Genomic DNA, 20,230 nt, shown 5'->3' with positions numbered 1-20,230 from the left:
GCTTAAAATTTTTTAATTTAATTTTTGTATATGTCAATTTAAAAAATAGCACACATTTTTCCGTAGGATTGAAATCTTACAAAATTCCTTCGCTTTGCTACGAAGGACTTATATTGAAAGCAATGAACAGCCTCTGGCAATATCAGTGGGTACCAAGCTCTTCCTAGTATGCATGTTTAGCACGTTTTGTCCCCGCATACACGTGCCTCTTAAGGAGATTATGTTTTTCTTTCCTCTCAAACCATGCGAAATTTTCTTCGATTCTACCCATAAAGAAAGAACTGATCCATGGTTTTGCCTCGCCAAATGATAAAAGGAAATTCGTGGCGACACGTCTAGAGGAGACCAGGGCGCTGCGCGTGAAGTCTAAACGGAATTGTTTAGCAGGGACGAGAGGAACCATCTGTTCAGCTTCCCTTCCTGCAGCCTTAGCATGACAAGCTGACCTGTTACGAAAGATGATGCGTGAATACTACCAAACTGGTATATGCATGTGTTCAAGACAGACATGCGTTGAAATGATCTTAATTTTGAGGGAAGAGACAAGCAAGGAAAAGTTTGAACCTTCCTAGTTTCCTCCGGCCAACAGATATATTACACGGTTTGCACAAATATTCAGACTAGTACTTTGCCAAGCCGGAGACGGGATTGGCTTTTTGTTGCATTGACCATGAGGTGATTCTTTCTTTCTTATCCTTGCCTAGTTCAAGCAAGCAAGCAAGCAAAGAAGAAATGCCCAACAAAAGCTACTTCATTTGCGTAGATGTGGATGGTTCCGCATGGTTTACCATTAAAAGAGTAGTGAAAAAAATCATAGGATATATAAAAGAATTAATTAATTGATGAATATCATGCTCGAGAAATAGACGGATAGAATTATACATATGTGCACAAGCATTACTTAGAAAGCTAGACATCAGTAGCGGTTCAAAATCGCTATCAGTGCTAGGTATTGAATCGCCACTAATTACTCAACGCTAATAGTCAGTGACTATCAGTATCGGTTTTGGAACCGATATTGAATATTCTTTTCACTGCTGATTCGTGACTCTAACCGATAATGAAAAGGTTTTCAGAAGCCAAAAAAAGTAAACATCCGGCTCGACTGTCGCTCCTATCGACGCTCGACGCGGTGCTCCCACCACCGCCACCGACGACATATACTCAAATCGACTTATCTCATATATACAAACCCATCTTACAATCAAATTCAATACAAACAACCTAAGAATATGTACCTAAATCACTACAAGATGTCACTACTCAAAGCAAAACAGAAAGACAAATTATTCCTAACATTTACCCAAGAATTCTCCCACCTAAATCACTGCAAGATCATTGATACCCAAAGCAAAGCAGAAAGATAAAATAGCTCTAACAAATTAGCTCTAACATTCGCTCAAGGATTCCGCCTCTATTCTAGGATGACGCACAATTTCTCACCTTCAGTACACTAAACCATCCCCAAGATCTCACAAGAATGATAGGATCCTAACTCCCACAGCACAAGTAAGCAAGAATTATCCAAGATCGCAACGTCCCTCCACCACTGGTTCCGTCCACGAGACCATCACCCTCCTCTTGACGTTGTCCACCGTGGCGACGAAGCTCAACTCTCTCACTTTCGAGAAAAATACGACGGGGGGAGGTGATGGGTGGACTGCTACCCGCCGAGCTTGGCGGGGAAGGCATCAGGGAAGGAACTGCAACCTTCTTGCCCTTCCGCTCGGTCGCCACCGTAGCGGCGATGGAGGGACTCTCTTCGTCTCCTCCGTCTCCCGGTCGGTCATGGGCATGCTCTTGGATGTTTTGAAAAGTGATAACGGAGAGAGAGCATTGGAAGAGATAAGGCAGAGAGAACGCATATGTTAGCTGAGTCGGGCGGGAGAGCTAAAGCTACATTAGAAATAAAATTTGGGTCTGGTACTCTAGTAACTATCAGTGGCGGTTCAAGGTTAGAACCGATGTATCAGTGCCGGTTCGTGGTTAGAACCAGCACTGATAATCAGTTTTAATGTCGGTTTTTAAGAGCTAAATCATTGTTTGGGCGCGGGAGGTTAAGAACCGACAGTGCTACATTTTCAGTGATAATTCTTACACAATCGGTAGTAATGAGCCGATATTTATAGCCGTTTATGTAGTAGTGAAGTGGATGTGAAGTTGTATTTCCCATCAAAACTACTAGAAAGTAGTGCAGACATGGTACTAATGCACATTAATTATAGTTGTATATAACTTTGATCCGGGAACAAAAACGTTCAACGGTGCAAACTATTCCGATCCCTTGCAGTGACATATCTGAGCGACATTTTGAAATGGACACAGCCAAAGTACAACTTTAACCATTACAACATGTCACTCTTGTGTATCTAATTAATCCAAGTGATAAGTATCGAGACAAACCTAAGCATATCAGTTAGGTATATCTAGTAGAAATATTTGGTTTTGAGATAAATTTATGCAAATCACTTTCATGTGTCTAATCCTAGTACGAATGCCTAATGTAGATATGGTGGACAAAGTTAAAAAAAGTCGACGCAAGTATCTAAAACGTCAATGTCATCTGTGCCGGGGCCGCCGAGAATTAGGTCGCAAACTTCGTGTTCGACATTTGCTCTGAGCCTCGGACCGTTCCTCATCTAGCCTGTATGCCCACAGAAATGCAAGAACCGCAACGCTCCCACCAAAAATAAACGTATAACTAAAAAGTGTGAGTAATTAAACTGTAATACTATCATATTTCACCGAAATATAGCTACACAATACAAGAAAGCCAGAAAATATGATTGATTAAATCGTAACACTACAACATTTCATCGGAATATGGATACACCAATATATACATTTACATCTGCCATTTTCAGCATTTTCTTTAATTTGTTGCAAAATTAGTAGAAAAATATACAGATGCTACATATATAATTAGGTGTGTGCACACTGCCTTATATAAATTTTCCTGACGTATGTCCAGCAGGGGCGAAGATACATGGAAAGCAGGGGGTGCAGATGCACCTACACAAAAATCAAAAATCAATGCTGACTCTCAGAATTTTACCTCTATCGCACCTCCTACGGCTCAAACTTCTGCACCCACAGCAGTCCATCGAGCGTAAAACTATGTGCGTAGGTAAGATTTTGCACCCTTCTATTTCGCTCTAGCTTCGCCACTAATGCCCAGTTCCTTCGTGCTGGGCTCTTCTATTGGCTCTCATGATGAGGGTCGGGTCATCCATACGTGATTGCTTACGTAGTTACGTATCGTAACCCATGCATGCACTAGTTGCCAGGTCTATACGCATTCACGTTCGTTTTCGTTCATTCGTTAAGTCAAAATTCAAACATATATCAGGCAAACAAAAAAAGTCAAAACAAAAAACCAAGAAACTGGTCCGCTTTTTGCTTGCAAACAGTTGCTTGAGAGATTCTAATGACTGAGAGAAACGGAGACAAACAAGGTAGCTAGATCAGCTCGACTTAATTGCTAGTATTAGGTGATGGCGCCATCTGCGCCCACAAGGCTAGTGGAAATTTCTTATTCCATTGCTTGCACCCAATTGCACCGAGTGAATCGTTGGACAGAAAAAATCGCTCCCGCACTCATGCATGCATTTGTCATGCAAGTAAGATAGTCAGCCATGCATGAATGCATGCATGCACCCAACTATCATCCTAGCTACACACGCATATTGAATGGTTCGTATCTAGTAGCATGCACGTGCATATGCATGCATGCATATTGAATTGACAGTCGGATTGAAAAAGAAATGTCTTCTTGTTTGTATAGCTAAGCCAGGTCCCCTGGGCACTACAAACGCTCGTTATATCCGCGTTCATCAGCTAGAGTCAAAATTGATCACCTCAGGCTTCAAACTTGAGCATATATTAATAGTCTGAATTAACCCTAGCTACAGCAATCAGAGCAGTTAAGCATGCTCTGTATGCAGTAGTGTCGATCGGAAGCATGCGTTGAAAACCACCTGTTCCAGTTGAATGCATGCGTATTGCTTAATCTAATCTAACTGGAAAATGTCGCCGTCGTGCCAGTAGTTCCAGGGAAAGATTCAAGCATTGGACGTCGTCGCCGTCGTCATCACACGCTCGCGCGCGCCACACCGCGGCGAGGCCGCCAATCAACTCACGCTAAGGGGCTTCTGGAGCCACCATTTGTCGTCGGAGAGAAACATTACTAAACGTTGAAGAGTGGTTAAGCACCTAGCAAGACAATCATACGAAGTTATCAGAAACAATATAGTTTAGGAACAGCCGACGTGCGTGCATAGTTGGCTCCCGTCCCGTTATTTCCTATAAATACCTGCTGCGTCTGCTCCGGATGAGCATCGGTAATCATCGCAGCAAGGCAAGCTAGGCAAGAGCACATTGCACTCTCTGGCTAGCTTTGCTTGCCACTAATTAAACACGTTCCATTTGCTCAAACAGAGTACACACAGACAGACACAGCTTTCTTTTCCTGCCCGTAATCAGCGTTATCGGGTGACGACCGCCCGACGATGGGTGTAGCTAAGGTTCCTCCTGCAGTGCTTTGGTTACTGCTAGGTGTGGTGCTAACCTTTGGAGTTGCAGTTAGCCCGACCCAGGCTTCCAGGGCTAATCACTACGATTTCTTTGTAAGTCGATCGATCCACTTGGATTTATGGGTTTCAGAGCTGCATGCACCTGTATTTGAGTATCTGCACCATCAAATCTACTGAGCCTGAGCGCATGCCTGCATTGTTCTTTCAGCAAATTAAAGAACATACGCTGCAGTATGCAACAGGCAAAACATCAGATCTTTGAAAATAAATGTTTCCTTCTTGAGAGGAAATAGTTTTATAACATTCAAATATTTAGGTCAATGTAATTGGATGCCTTCATTTGCATCAGCTGAGTATCCAATTTGAATTGTAAGATACTGTATAAGAAGGAAGCAGTCCTAGATAGCTAAGCTAGCTGTCTTCCGAGTATATACTAGTCACGCTCGTCTAAAAATAATCCTAGTTATCTTACTAATCACGGAAGCTACAATTTTACCCATTTTCCTGATGTGAACTGGTGATAGTCATGACTAGATGAAAGCAAGAATGGGACACGGCTAGTAGTAGCTAGATTTCTTCCATTTCCTTTTTTTGGAGAAAGATTCTTCCATTTCCGGCACCTGAAAGCTTGCACTGCTTTGCTAGTTAAAATTCCTCGACGGCGACAGGTACAGGCATTATTGACCAAGACAATTATTAACGACGTGTGTGATATTTTGCAGATAAAGGAGGTTAACGTCACAAGGCTCTGCCACGAGAAGACCATCCTCGCCGTGAACGGCCAGTTCCCCGGCCCGACCATCTACGCGCGCAAGGGCGACGTCGTCGTCGTCAACGTCTACAACCAAGGCAACAAGAACATCACCATCCACTGGTACGTGCGGTGTTAATCCTGCCATTTGTGCATGCATGCTAGCTTTATCGATCGCCTGCCGAGTGCCACTACTGTTTACTCAACGTGTCTGGCGTCCGCCATGCGTGCAGGCACGGCGTGGACCAGCCACGCAACCCGTGGTCGGACGGGCCGGAGTACATCACGCAGTGCCCCATTCAGCCCGGCGCCAACTTCACCCAGCGGATCATCTTCTCCGAGGAGGAGGGCACCCTCTGGTGGCACGCGCACAGCGACTTCGACCGCGCCACCGTGCACGGCGCCATTGTCATCCACCCCAAGCGCGGCTCCGCCTACCCCTACAAGAAGCCCCACAAGGAGATACCCATCATCCTCGGTGCGAGAAATTAACTGGATTGTTACTGCTAGCTAGTTATGATTGTTCGTGTAATGCGTTGTTTTAATCTGAATGCACGCGCGGCTTAAAATTCTGCAGGCGAGTGGTGGAATGTAGAAGTCGAGCAATTGCTCGAGGAGAACAAGCGGGACGGCGGCGACGTCAACATTTCGGATGCGAACACCATCAACGGCCAGCCCGGCGACCTGTTCCCGTGCTCCAAGAACGGCACCTTCAGGATGCTCGTGGAGCACGGCAAGACGTACCTGCTCCGGGTCATCAACGCGGGGCTCACCAACGAGATGTTCTTCGGCGTCGCCGGACACCGCCTCACGGTGGTCGGCACCGACGGTCGCTACCTTAAGCCGTTCACCGTCGAGCACATCATGATCTCGCCGGGTCAGACCATGAACGTGCTCCTCGAGGCCGACCGCGCCACGGACGGCTCAAGCAACAGCCGATACTACATGGCCGCGAGGACGTTCGCGACCAACACGGGAATCCCGTTCGACAACAGCACCGCCACGGCCATCCTGGAGTACATAGACGCGCATCCCTCGGCGGGTCCGCCGGACTTCCCCAACCTGCCGGCCGTCGAAGACATCGACGCGGCGACGGCGTACACGGCCCAGCTCCGGTCCCTTGTCAGCAAAGAATACCCGGTGGACGTACCAACGCACGTCGACGAGCACATGCTCGTGACGATCGCCGTCAACGTGCTCCCCTGCGGGCCCAACAAGACGTGCAATGGCCCCGGCAAAAACCGCCTCGCGGCGAGCCTCAACAACGTCAGCTTCGTGAACCCGTCTGTCGACGTCCTCGACGCCTACTACTACTCCATCCACGGCGTGTACGAGCCGGACTTCCCCAACAGGCCACCGTTCTTCTTCAACTTCACCGACCCCGACCTGCCGGAGGCGTTCTGGTTCACGAAGCAGGGCACCAAGGTGAAGGTGCTGGAGTATGGCACCGTCGTGGAGGTGGTGTTCCAGGACACGGGCATCCTTGGCGCCGAGAGCCACCCCATGCACCTCCACGGGTTCAGCTTCTACACGGTGGGCCGAGGGTTCGGTATCTTTGACGAGAACAAGGACCCGGCCAGGTACAACCTGGTCGACCCGCCGTACCAGAACACGGTCTCCGTGCCCAAGGCCGGGTGGGCCGCAATCCGCTTCCGTGCGGCAAATCCTGGTGAGTAACTCATAACATTCCTGATGAAACAACTACTATGATCAAGAATGTAAGACGTATTTTATTTTTTAAAAGTCATCAAAAGTAAATTTTGACTGATGATTTTTCTTATAATATGCTATCAATTACTATAAAATCAATATCATATTAAAAGTACTTCGAAATACAAATTTATTAAAACAAATTTTGTATATTAAACATGCATACAATTTAACTATTTGTTGGTTAAAACCAATGAAGTTTAACTTTTTTGAAATAAAATATGTCTTACATTCTTAAACGGAGGGAGTATGATGTTGTGTGAATTTTATTTTAAACATTGTGTTTTTTTTCTTATTTAGGGGTATGGTTCATGCATTGTCACTTCGATCGCCACACGGTGTGGGGAATGGATACCGTGTTCATTGTGAAAGATGGGAAGACCCCGGAGGCTAAAATGATGCCGCCTCCTCCTGACATGCCCAAGTGCTGATGAAAGAGCGGAATGACAGCAGTTTGCCTTCAAAGGCAGTCAAACAAAAGTTATTCGCTATACATTTTTTAGTCGAGATGTACATCCAATAAATCTAGCTTTCCGTTGAGATTCATGTAATTAGTGCCATTTGCCTTTTATTCCATTTGTTTAGAAGGGAATAGTACATTGTTGGATCACTCAATTGTTTTGGTTTGTTTGTAAGTGTAACGAAACATGTTTGCTAAGGAGCTATGTGTTTTCTATCTCATACAAATGCAATATATACCCGGGTGTCGTATATTTTCTAATACTATGAAGCCACGATTTTCGAACCATATTGCGTAGCTATTCACTTCCTAGCCATATGGTATCTAAGACCCTCAAGCAAATGTCCACACAACTATTGCCACGTATAGAGTAAAACTAAAATTCCCTGAATCTCATCAAACATCTTAAACTTAAAACAACAAATAGATTGGTGCTTGTTAATTTAACAAGTTTCTCGTTTTAATGGAAGCACACTGTTTTTTTAATATGTATAAGCATACTGTTTCTAACAATTTGTTAATAAAAGATAATTTAATAAGTCAATTAAGAAATTGATGAATTGGAACATGAGTCGGCCATTGGAAACACATCCACTTTACCACTCGAGAATAGAGCTGGGATTTATACCGTGCTTTTTAGGCTGGCTAAGCACAGCACGACACGGGCACAAACGGTGGCCTGGCCTAACAAAAAAAAAAAGGCAGGGCCGGCACAAAAACGTGCTCGAGGCAAGACTCAAGACAGCACAATGGCCCAACAAGGCCCAGCACCTGTCACCTCAATGTTCAAGCCCACATGGTGATCCGATATGTGTGGTTGCAGACTGCAGAGTGCAGACCATTGAGTTCAGGGCATTGGGAGCTGAAAAAACTTTTGTAGCCGTTGAATGGGAATCGAGCTAGCAAGGAGCTTCTCCTTTGGAGTGTATGGGGTGTTTGGATTCCTTGCCCCCCTCGCCTCGCCTTGCTCGGCAAGGTTTGGCTGTTTGGTACCTCCAATCTCCTTGCTTTGCTAGGCAATCTAGCCTGCACCAGCAAGGTTTCCTTGCTAGCGCAGTTGGCGCTCTTGCGCGAGCAAGGTCGTATGGTGATGTGTGAGCAAGGCCTCCCACTCCCTCAAGCAAGAAGACGGCCTCAGCATTGCATGCGAAAAGCGAAGCCCGGTAGACTTTGGAAGCAGGTGTCGCGGAAATCGAAGGTTGGTGGTGGAGACCGATACCTGGTGGTGGAAATTGACACCCAGCGGCAGAAATTGGTACCCGATCTAGCAGTAGACATCTATGCTCTCCCTGGGTAACTCCGTTCCCTCAAATCTGCAGATTTCTTCATGTGTGCAAGTTGCTTTGCTCGGTTGAGAAGAGGAAGGGGAAAGAAAGAAGATGGTAGGGTAAGGAACCAAATAGCTTGTTTTTTCCTGCTTTGCCTCTCCTTGCCTGGCAAGGCAAGCAGAGTGAGGTGAAGTGAGGGGGAGCAAGGGATCCAAACATCCCCTATGTCTCTCATAGGCTCATAGCTCGCTCTACGTTTTTGATCGAGTTGGCTGTCCAGCGCTCAATGCTCAACATAATGCATGCGAAGCGGTGCAGGCCTACAGGGGATGAAACTCGATGCCTCGATGGGAAGGGAAGCACATGGGCGCATGGTGAAACGGTGTGGGAGTTGGAGCCCGAGCATGGTTGTCCAACGATCGGCGCACAGCTCAATGCATGCGAAACGGTGCAGGCCTGCTGCCGGCCGCCCCTGCACGGGCACCGTACGCTGTCGGCAGCGCCGTCACCTGCCTGTATGCGCCGCATGCTGGATTTGCTGGCCGCGCCGCGCTCCTACTGCGCCAGGCCGTCCGCCTGTCGCCGCATGCGGCCACTCTGACCAGCACGTCATCTCGCCGACGCTCGCCACACACACACACCAGCAAGTGCACGAGTGACGGGCTGCGGCTAGGGTTAGTTAACCCTAATGTGGCGTCGGATTGGGCCGCACTGCTTTATGCGGGCTCAGGGAAGTTGGGCCAATCCAGCCCGATAAGTAATGGGCCGAAATAGAGGGAGGAAAGGAGAGTCTGTAGAAATTTTACAAATTAGATTATAGTTTTTGGAAATTATACAAATCTTAGAATTTTGTATATAAACCCTTAGACTTTACAGAAAACATCGAAAATACTATTTCTTACATAAAAGTACCTCTAGAATTCTAATTTTGCATCTATTTTTGCTATTGTGCGATATTTAATTTTGTTATTATTATTTATATGCTATTAATGACTATTGTTAATGTTTAAATTGTATGTTATGTGTTTAAATTCAGTAATATTCACATAATAGCATAGAAAATGTTGAGATTTTTTTTGCATTATTTAGGAACATGATGTAACTTTACTAGTAACAATACTTACATCATTTAAATATATTGATGGTTGACATCATGAACAAAGAGTTCGATGAGCTGAGTATGGCCGCAACTATCTCACTTGGATGTTAGATGTCCGGATTGTATTAGGAGCGAAAAAAAACTCTACGCTGCAATTGGTCTAGGAACAAGTAGTGCAATGATTCCCACGGAGAATGAGAATGATCATGTATTTTACTTTCTCCGTCACCATCTCTCCCCCACTTTGAAGGATGAGTACATGGCCATGATAAGCGCTAAGGCACCATGAATCATACTGCAAGAGAGTTTCGAGCGCCTTAAGTACACTATCAACCCCCTTGCAAAGCAAAAATGTATCCGGCTCCGTTTTTGTGACTACAAGCATGTCAGAGAGTACAACTCCGTGCAGCACCATATTTGCACACTCCTGTGTCTCTGTGGAAAATATATTATAAAAGAGGAGAAAAATAAGAAGTCTGTCTCCACTTTCCACCCGAATACACTAGAATCCACACGCAATCACTATCAATCAAAATGCAAGAAGTATTCTGAACTGATTGACATGTTGCAGCTCCATAAAGTACATGACGAAGTCATAAATAATAACTTCTTATCATAGTCGTAAGAAAAGAGATGCGGTCTTGAAGTCAACCACATCTCTTTCAAAGCACACAAGAACCGCAATAAGAAGCGGGAGAAGGGAGGAAGTAAAGTTGGTAACAAACAAGGTCAAGCCTGGTGATGATAATGACAAGATAAAGACTGAAGTCAAAACATATAGTGAGCAGAACCAAGTGCGGTGTTTAGGGCCATTGGTCCTAAATCTGCAAAACACCAAAGCATATTGTGGAAGCATACCAGAAGAAGAAGGAGGAGGAGTAGCCAGAAGCACACCTCGCTATTGCAGTGGGGATGCAGGTGGACAATGTAACCGCGGTTGAAAGGGAAGTATCTCACATAGAGGTTGATGATGCTCCGACACTGACAGTAAATGACTTCCCAATGAAGGATGCGGAAGGTTCTACTTTACCCTCCTCTACTGCCATAGAAGATACTATGACAGATGAAACGAAAAAGAAAGCCATTAAAGATGAAGTGGTTGGATATTTCACAAACTCTATCTAGAATTAGGGTAAATAGCCATTTATTTAGTTGTTGACTTTAGAAGGATTGAATACATAATGTAAGCTCTAGAAGACAAACTTAGGTGTAAACAATATTTTTTGATATTTAATAAATCATTTAGTCTTGTTACTGCTCTTTCCCACATGTGAATGATGGAATGATTTATTTATTTATTGAATAGTTGTGGCACTTGAGTGAAAAAAGTGTGTATTGTGGATAGTGGAACCACAAACACTATCTTAAAAGAAAAAATGTATTTTCAGTTTATTAGAAATAGCTCTAAAAATTGATGGTTGTCGCTGGTAGTGATAATTGTATATTATGTTCTAGAAGAGCTACAATCATTCTACTTGTGAGAATTACATTGTTGTAACCTGAATCTACACGAAATCTTTAAGTTCTATATCTGCGCTAACGGTATTCATGTAGAAACTGGTGAAAAAGATACTAGAGAACATCTACTCATCACTAAGTGTGATAGTGAAGTTAAAATACTAGAAAAACTTTCCTCCATGAGAAATGGCTTGTACTGCACTCGTATTAGTGCACCTGAAGTGTTCACTACCTTAAACACTGTGTTTCGTAATGCAGAATTATTCTCCCTATACAATGATAGATTAGGTCACCCCAATCTTACAATGATGAGAAACATAATTATTAACTTACAAGGTCATAGCATAAATGTAAAGAATTTTTCAAATCATGAAGATTTTGTATGCTCTGCATGTGCCACCGGAAAATTAATAATAAGATTGTCAACCTTGAAAGTACAAGATGAAATCCCTGTATTCCTAGACCGAATCTAGGAATATTTGCGGTCATATTCAGCCGCTATCTAGCCCGTTTTGGTACTTTGGTATTGATAGATGCATGCTCGAAGTGGTCGCTTGCATGTCTATTATCTATCCGTAACTACGCCTTTGCAAAGTTAATCTCGCAGACCATACAAATCATGAATAATTTTTCTGACCATCGAGTAAATCCATTAGAATGGACAACACTGGAGAATTTACATCTAAAGCATTCGATGATTATTGCACTGGTATGAGAATTAAAGTTGAACATTATGTACCGCATGTCTAGACTTAGAATGGAATAGTTGAAGCACTGATTAAAAGAATAAAATTTATTGCTAAACCTTTGTTGCAGCACTATAATTTATCTACTACATGTTGGGGACATGTGGTCTAGGTAGGGCCTAGTTGTGGTCCCTATTTCATTTATCAGAGTAATCGATAAGGATGTCCCCCCTTGATGTCTGGAATAATCGGGTCCAGGGGGATTACCGAGGTGATCATCGTATGGCTTTGCCAGTCCTGGAAAGCACTTAACATACAACAGCTCTCATTCACCTATGCAACTAGTGCAAGGGGTAATTCCGAATTTTTTCCATTTACACAATTTAGATGTATGATTTATGTACCAATATCGTTGCCTCAGCGAATAACTATGGTACCTTTAGAATATATGTCAGTTATGAGACTGCATCCATATTATGATATTTAGAACCAACAACTGGAAATTTGCATACGACCCATTTTGCTGACTATATATTTGATAAAAATAATTTTCCATCATTAGGGAGATGAAATATACCATTAGATAAAAACTATCGAGAAATTATTTGGCAGGCTGAAGGCATTGAGACATATGATCATCGCACTAGTGAAGCAAATGATGAAGTACAGAAAATTATCGATTTGCATAAATTAGCAAACAATTTGCTTGAATATTTTTGTGATTTAAAGAGCGTGACTAAGTCGTATGTGCCTACACATAATGCACCGGAGAGGGTGAAAGTACCAAAAAAGGTACCCCTCATCTTATCCTAGGAGCTCCGAAAAACAATAAAAGAACAAGAAGTTTGATTTTTCAAGTCCTAAATGGTTGAATATGTCTAGCGAAAGTGGGGAATGAGAGTTTACTATAACCAATCATAAAAATGCCCAAAAGAAAAACAAGGGGAGCTAGTTGAAACCTGTTGATGGTATGGAACCTAAGGAAGTAATCATACCAGATTTGAATCTTCCCACGCAGTAAGAAACCAACGAAAATGCGTGTGCTGAAATTAACGCTGATAAACTAAAGGACTTTGCTACTACAATAAGAAATAATTAAGAGCAAGATGTAGAGGTACCTGAAAGTGCAATCGTTTGAGTGAATTTCTTGTGAAAAAGTCGTTATATGAGTTGAAACAGTCATATAGAATGTGGTACAATCATTTGAGTGAATATATTAGAAAATAAGGCTACACAAATAACATGGATTGCCCTTATATATTTATAAGAATGTCCCAGTATGGATTTTGCATAATATCTATATATGTGGATGATCTGAATATCTTCGGTACAGAAGAAGAAATAAAGGAAGCAAGCTTGTACTTGAAGTCTGAATTTGAAATGAAAGATTCCTATAAAACCAAGTTTTGCTTAGGTTTGCAGCTAGAGCATATGACAGATGGAATTTTAGTATATCAACCAAACTACACTCGGAAGATATTAAAGTGGTTTGGTTTTGAAAAATCATTTCCCACTTGTAAGGAACGGTGATATCCTAAGAGGGGGAGGGTGAATTATGACACTTATAAACTAATGCCTCTGAAAACTTCACAAGATAAATCTATCTCAATTTCTATCTAAATATGATCTGAATTTATCTAGTATGTCTATTCTACCACTCAAAAGGATTGCAGCTTACTTTAGCAAGATAAATTGCAAGTATGTAAATACGAAAACGTAAATAAGGTAGAGAGACAAACTTGACACAAGGGGTTTTTATCCTATGGTATTGGTGGCACATAAGTCACTCTTAGTCCACGTTGGAGTTTTACAAAGGGTATGCTCCCAGTTGTCATGTCTCTTCCAGTCACGGCTATTAAGATACCAAGTCACCAAGATAAGGCTTTGAACACGATGAGTCACCAAGCCAGCAAGATGAGGTCTCACCACTAACCTCTCTTCCGGTCACTTGTACGTCATCTTCACTTCGGAGCTTTAGTCACAAAGACAAGGACCCTCACTTCCCTGTACAATCTTCTTGTCGTTGCTCCACACCAAGTTAAAGGATCAACAAGTTACTAACGAGTCATCAAGACTTTAAGGCGCTGGCGTACCTTTCGGTACACGATTGGATCACTCCTTGATCCACTCTCTTGGTTGTAGCATATAGCAGCACTTCTTTCTAGGCCTATAAACACTAATCACTCTCTAATCTTGTACTTAATCATCTTGGATGAATACTTTAAGCACTTTGATGGCTTGGATGTCTTCTCAAGTATATATGAGGTTTTCTGCACTCCAACAACTTCAAATGACTGAGTGAGTGGGTATTTATAGTCTCAAACCCATCAACTGCTATAACAGCTCAACTTTACTGTGAATATCAGATGATCTAGTGACAATAATAATACAAGCACTAGACCATCCGGTGTGTACATTGGTGGATACTTACTGTTGGAACTCCCCTCGGATACATTCTGAACACCGGATTATCCTGTGTAAGCTGCACTTCCATCATCAGACTATCTGATGTGTTGTCTTGCACCAAGCCGAACCACTTCTTCTCTGTACAATTAGTCTGGTGTGTAGACATTCTGATTATCGGATCTTCTAGTATGTTGACCTTCATCTACTTTGTCATCTTCCTAAAACACTCCGGTGTGTTGGCTTCTTCATCACCGGATCATCCGGTGTGTTGAAATCTCTCATTCCCTCATTTGCACAACATCCGTTAAATGCTCCGGTGTACTTACTCTTTAACACCACATCACACGGTGTACTTAACTTCAGTTTCCTTTGAAAATCAACCCTTATGTTAAATACTCTAGTGTGCTTTTGCTCCCATCACCGAATTATCCGATGACGTCAATTTACTTCTGCACAAAACATTAAAATGCTCCGGTGAGTCCAAATTCCTCTGCACCGGACTATCCAGTGAGAACAATTTCTCTGGAACTTCTTGAATTCAATTAAACTTTATCCTAACTTCGGTGGCTTCTTCATGTATTGCATCCATGAGATTTACTAACATATATTATTGACAAATATGTTAGTCCCAATGACTATGTTGTCATTAATCACCAAAATCACAATCATGACCTAATATGGTCATTTTTGATGGGCGTGAATGATATTCTTTGTCATGTTGGATATGCAGATGTTAGGTATATATCCGACCCGTATACAACAAAATCACAGACTGGCTATGTTTTCCTATGTGGTGGAATTACAATATCTTGAAAATCATCAAAGCAAAATCTTGTATCCACTTCGACGAACCACTCGAAAATAATAGTTTTATATAAAGCCACACTGAAATACGTGTGGCGTAGAAGAGTGATCAATAATATCCAGCAGTCAGGTGGTTTGAACACTACTAACACCCCCACCATTATCTATAAGAATAATGATGCATGTGTTGCACAAGTGCAATCGAGATATATGAAAAACTACTTAACGAAGCATATTGTAACATTCTAAGTTTTAACATGTAAATTAATTACAAATTTCACTCCAAATTAAATTTTTTATGTTTAATTAAGCTAACTAAACTCAAGGAAATATGTATATGTATATGAATGTATATATATACCAATGTATATACATTCATATATATTAGTTGGACTAAGTATTCTAAAATTTCACTAAATTTGTTTCCAAAATAGTCACTACGTAGATTGATTCATGTGCTTGGTTTGAGGTTTTTATAGTTTTTTATGTGGAGATTTCAAATTGAATGTCTCTCAATTTACAATCTACTCTTAGGTTCTATTCAGCTCAAATCCAATTCAAATTCAAATTCCTTGATTCAAATCATTTTAGAAAGCTCAAGATTCAATTTCAAATCATAATTCAAATATGTTTATTTTAATTGATCTGAATCCAAAGTCAAACGAATTCAAACCACACCTTTGAATTTAATCCCAAAACTAATTTTCTTTCCTCTTCTCCTATTCACCCTGGGCTCAAATTCTCTCCCATCTCTCTTTCTCGGCCCGGTTAGCATGGCTCCCTTCCCCTTCTCCCTTCCGCGTGCGGCCCAGTCATCCGATCCAATCGGCCGTTCCTCCCCCTTGGCACGCTTGGCACACATCACCGCGCTGCCGACCCAGCTCGACTGCGCCACGCTAACTTGCTCTCACCTGCGCTCTCGCGCCGCATGTTGGTGATCTGACAAGCGCCCACACCTCTCCTCCCTCCTTCACCTCACCGCAACGCCGACCGCCGTTCCTCCTCTCAGGGAAAATATCCCGTCGGCCTCCCTTCTCCCGCTCTCACCCTTCTCTCTCGCTCTCCCTTCGCCCATGCTTGAGCGCCCATGTCACGTGACTTTCACGCCCTGCCGGCACGTGGACGGCGTAGGCCGCCCATACCGTGAGGAAAATGGTGGGCGTCGACCGCCACCTCACCGCGACGCTGCCCGCCAACATCCGCCCAACGTCACATGACCACCATCTCTCCTCTCCCATCTATTAATAGTGTAGGCCGGTCTCTCTCTCTCTCTCTCTCTCTCTCCCCCCCCCATTTCGCGTCACCAGTGCACTGCCACCTTGGCCATTGCCGCCGCAGCGACCTCACCGTCGACGTCCTACCCCACAAGTTGCCTAGGAGCACCTATGAGCCACCGTCGTCCCTGTGCCGCCGTCTGTCCACCCGGAGCCTGATGGGAGTCGCCCGCGCACGAAGCCAAGCCAACACCATCGTCGCTGCAGCTTCTCGCCGCCAGCTACCTTCCCGTTCTTTCGACCCAGATGATGGTGAGCCTCCCAGTTCCCTCTCACGTCCACGTAGATAGCATGTTGCCGCCTCGAGCTCTCTGTTAGCGTGTAGCCACGTGTCGTCGTGCTTTTTGCCTTCCGCCGCTGGCGTGCTGGTGCTGTGTATGTAACTTAACTTTTCCTTCACCAGACTGAGTTGGACATCATACTAGAAGGCTGAGAGCAGCGAGTAGTCAAATGACTATATGACCCTCTGTTTGAGCGTGTAAAGACCGGTAAATGCTTAAAAAGAGAATCTGATGTTCAGCACAAGACTACTAGTACTTGGGGGGTAAATCTCGTAGAAAAACCCAGCAGAAAAGGTGATTGAAGTGTCTCGGTATGATTCGCTCCTCTGCTTGCAATGGTTGGAGGCTAAGCATATCGCGTAGGTACAATGTACAACATCTGCAGAGTTTAAATCTATTCGAATAGCCGTGTTCACGATCATGGACATGCGATAGCGGTAACCGTTTTGACTAGACTTTGGATGCGTGTGTCTTGATGAGTGAGTGTATGGACTAGATGTCCGTGTGATGAGGTTCTTGGCTCAAGCCATCATAAGCTACGTGGTACTAGAGGTATACCAGAGGTAATGATAGGAACTACAGAGTGAGGTGTATCCCTCCTAGGACCGAAACCCCCATAAATATAGCTTATTACGTGGTTTTGAAGTGGTAAAACTATTTTTAAGTCAATCCTAGATGATACACTTGGATACCTGCATAAATTGTTTTACGCTTAAAACTAAACTATGAAACCTTATCCTTGAATTACCTGTTTATGCATCTATCAACGCTTAAAGTAGTATAGGGCTTACTGAGTATCTTTCATACTTACCATTGCTGTCATTCAAATGAGGAAGCTGATGCCGATTTCACTAGAGGTGAATGCAAGGATAAAGAGTAGTTATAGAAGTCGTGTTCGCATCCTAGCTGCTTGTAGCTTGGGTCTCTACTCTTTGCTATGTTTAGTTGACCGTTCGGCCAGGTTTGTAACCTTTTATACTCTATAACCTTAATATTTATATACGAAGTTTGACTGCGATACTATAACTATTATACTATACGTATCAGCTGTTTAATATAGGGATTGATACTAGAGGCATAGAAGAACCTAATAACGAGGTCTTACACATATCAACCTTAAGTTCTTTTATACTCATAAATTGCATAAAACAAATAAAATAAAGGTAATGCATACTAATTTATATGAAAATCTTGCAAATTTATTCACTAAATCTCTTCTAGAATCTAGTTTTGAAAGATGCGGCTGTGATATTGGATGGCGAGGCTTAGAGATTTGCACATTTCAGAGAGAGAATTTTCATATAATACTGATATGGAGAATTAAACATTAGTTAAGAAGATTAAATACCCAAAGTTAATCATAAAAATTATGTGAAACATTTAAGTGGATGGCACTTTTTTCCTTTAAATGAGGTTTACTGAAATTTCTCATGATATGGTTTTTAATGAGACAATTCATATGACTATATCACAAGCTATGTACTCATTTTCTTAATTTTTTTTCTATTGGGGTTTTAGGGAATTTTGATGAGGTATGTATTTCGCGAGAAGTGCACAGAGAGAGTGTTAGAAAAACTGAAGTTTTACAATAGAATGCGAGTCAAGTTTAGGGCATATTTGTTAGAGCTTCTGTTTTTGGGCTTTTCTGAAAAGCTGTGTTTTTTGGCTTGTCTGAAAAGCTGTGTCGGTGACACAGGAACCGGGGGTTCCCGAGTCCCGAGGCCAGAACAGCAGAGTGCCACGTGGCGCCCTCCCTCGGGAGATATCTCCCTGAGGTCCGAGAAGACCAAGTTTCGGAAGAGGGTGCTCGGGGCCATAAACAGTGGTCTCCGAGTACCCGAGTTCCCTAATGACCCGAGAAGGCCAAGTACCGGGAAGAGGGTGCTCGGGGCCATGCACAGTGGTCCCCGAGCACCCAAGTCCCCAAATGATAAGAAAAGTCAAGATTTCAGGAGAGAGTGCTCGGGGCTACGAATAGTGGCCCCCGAGCACTCGGTTCTCCGAGGACCCGAGCAGTTAGTTCCGGGAGAGAGTGCTCGGGGCCATGAACAGTGGCCCCCGAGCACTCGGTTCCCTGAGGACCAAGAAAGGGCATATCTAGGAGAGAGTGCTCGGGGCTGCGAACAGTAGCTCCCGAGCACCCACAGTTCCCCGAGGGCCTGAGAAGTCCTTCGCCGGTGGTCCCCACAGAGGCCCAGAGGTGAGGTGTCAACTGTTGAGAGGCCCGATGATGTATTTAAGAGGGCGCGTGGCCTGTCACTTCCAACTGCTCGCCCCACACTTGCTGTCAGTCCCTGCCACGGTCTGGCAGGGAGGCGTGGGGACATTTAATGCACGGGTCCCATCACGCGTCATTCGGTGCGCCTTGAGATAACGTCGTAGAGCTCGAGGCACCCCGCCTGCCGCCCTGCTGTGTCTGACCTGCTCTGACCAGGCGGGCACGTCGGACTGCTCGGTGGCTGCCCGGTGGGCCCTCCTCGCGGCGTCCGTTGAAAAGCGGCATGATGACGAACAAGACCGGACGGGGGCGTGTTTTTAACCCTCCCGTCACCTCGCGCAGCAGCCCATGATGGTTGCTTTTCCATTTATGGCGCTTTAGAACTCGCGCTATCCTTTCTGGGCACGCTACAGCCCCGGCGGGTATATAAGCGGGGCGGGCTCCCCGGAGAAAGACAGTTTGACCGAGGTCTGAAAGTGGAAGTTGAGATAGACAGATCACACACCGGACAAGTCTCGAAGAACAAGAAGCACGAAGCTCTAGACTTAGACAAATATTCTTGTAACACAGCAGATCTTCAGAGAGATATTCTCAGAGCATTTATAGCATACACGCAGGAGTAGGGTGTTACGCTCAATGCGACCCGAACCTGTCTAAAAGTCCCTTAGCATTTAGTACTTCTTGCATCCGATCATTCCACCTCCACCTGCATCTCATTTACTCCCATTTATTTCACCTACGAAGCGGATTCAGAATCACCCCGACTGAATCTCAAAGAGGGTCCCTCTGGATCCCCGCTTGAGGAGTTCACCCTCCGACAAGCTGCTTTTAGAAATAGCCTGTTGGCTTCTATAATAATTTTTTGGCTTCTTAGCACATAGCTTCTCAGAAAAATGTATCTCAGTGAGTTTCTCAGCTTTAGTTTATTTTTCTTAGAAGTAAGCTTCTGGCTTCTTCAGAAGCCACTTTTTCATAATCCCGCTTGTTCTAACTTCTGGCTTCTGGCTTCTGCCAATAGCAGAAACAGAACCAGAAACAGAAAACAAATAGGGCCTTAGTCATATCAAAATAGATCTTTTATCTCTTAAAAATTGATTATATCTCTTATAAGTTTTAGCATATAAATACAAGAATGAAACCTCCAGTATAAAACATAGATAAAATAAAGAGATTTTTTTTTTCATATATTATATTTTTTTATATACTTGTTTATCGCTAAAATATTTAGCTTCTGTTTTTAAACTTTTCTGAAAAATTGTACTTTTAGCTTATTAAAAAAACTA

General features: G+C 43.5%; 1 protein-coding gene across 1 annotated transcript; it reads left to right on the top strand.

Annotated features, from left to right (window-relative positions):
• Positions 1 to 4,350: 4,350 nt before the first annotated feature.
• LOC133917714 (laccase-21-like) lies at positions 4,351 to 7,714 on the top strand. Its single transcript, XM_062361578.1, has 5 exons — positions 4,351 to 4,625; positions 5,255 to 5,406; positions 5,517 to 5,761; positions 5,861 to 6,952; positions 7,294 to 7,714. The coding sequence occupies exons 1-5, from the start codon at positions 4,509 to 4,511 to the stop codon at positions 7,422 to 7,424; spliced, it is 1,737 nt and encodes a 578-aa protein (XP_062217562.1). The 5' UTR covers positions 4,351 to 4,508; the 3' UTR covers positions 7,425 to 7,714.
• The last annotated feature ends 12,516 nt before the right edge of the window (positions 7,715 to 20,230 follow it).

This window comes from Phragmites australis, chromosome 5, assembly GCF_958298935.1.
Source record: "Phragmites australis chromosome 5, lpPhrAust1.1, whole genome shotgun sequence".
Lineage (NCBI taxonomy): Eukaryota > Viridiplantae > Streptophyta > Magnoliopsida > Poales > Poaceae > Phragmites > Phragmites australis.
This window is presented reverse-complemented; position numbering and strand designations above follow the sequence as displayed.

Excerpts from the sequence above, each read along its gene's own strand:
- LOC133917714 (XM_062361578.1), top strand. The coding sequence starts at position 4,509 with ATGGGTGTAGCTAAGGTTCCTCCTGCAGTGCTTTGGTTACTGCTAGGT. Across the intron at positions 5,407-5,516 it reads AAGAACATCACCATCCACTG|GCACGGCGTGGACCAGCCAC; the intron begins GTACGTGCGGTG and ends CCATGCGTGCAG. Across the intron at positions 6,953-7,293 it reads CTTCCGTGCGGCAAATCCTG|GGGTATGGTTCATGCATTGT; the intron begins GTGAGTAACTCA and ends TTTCTTATTTAG.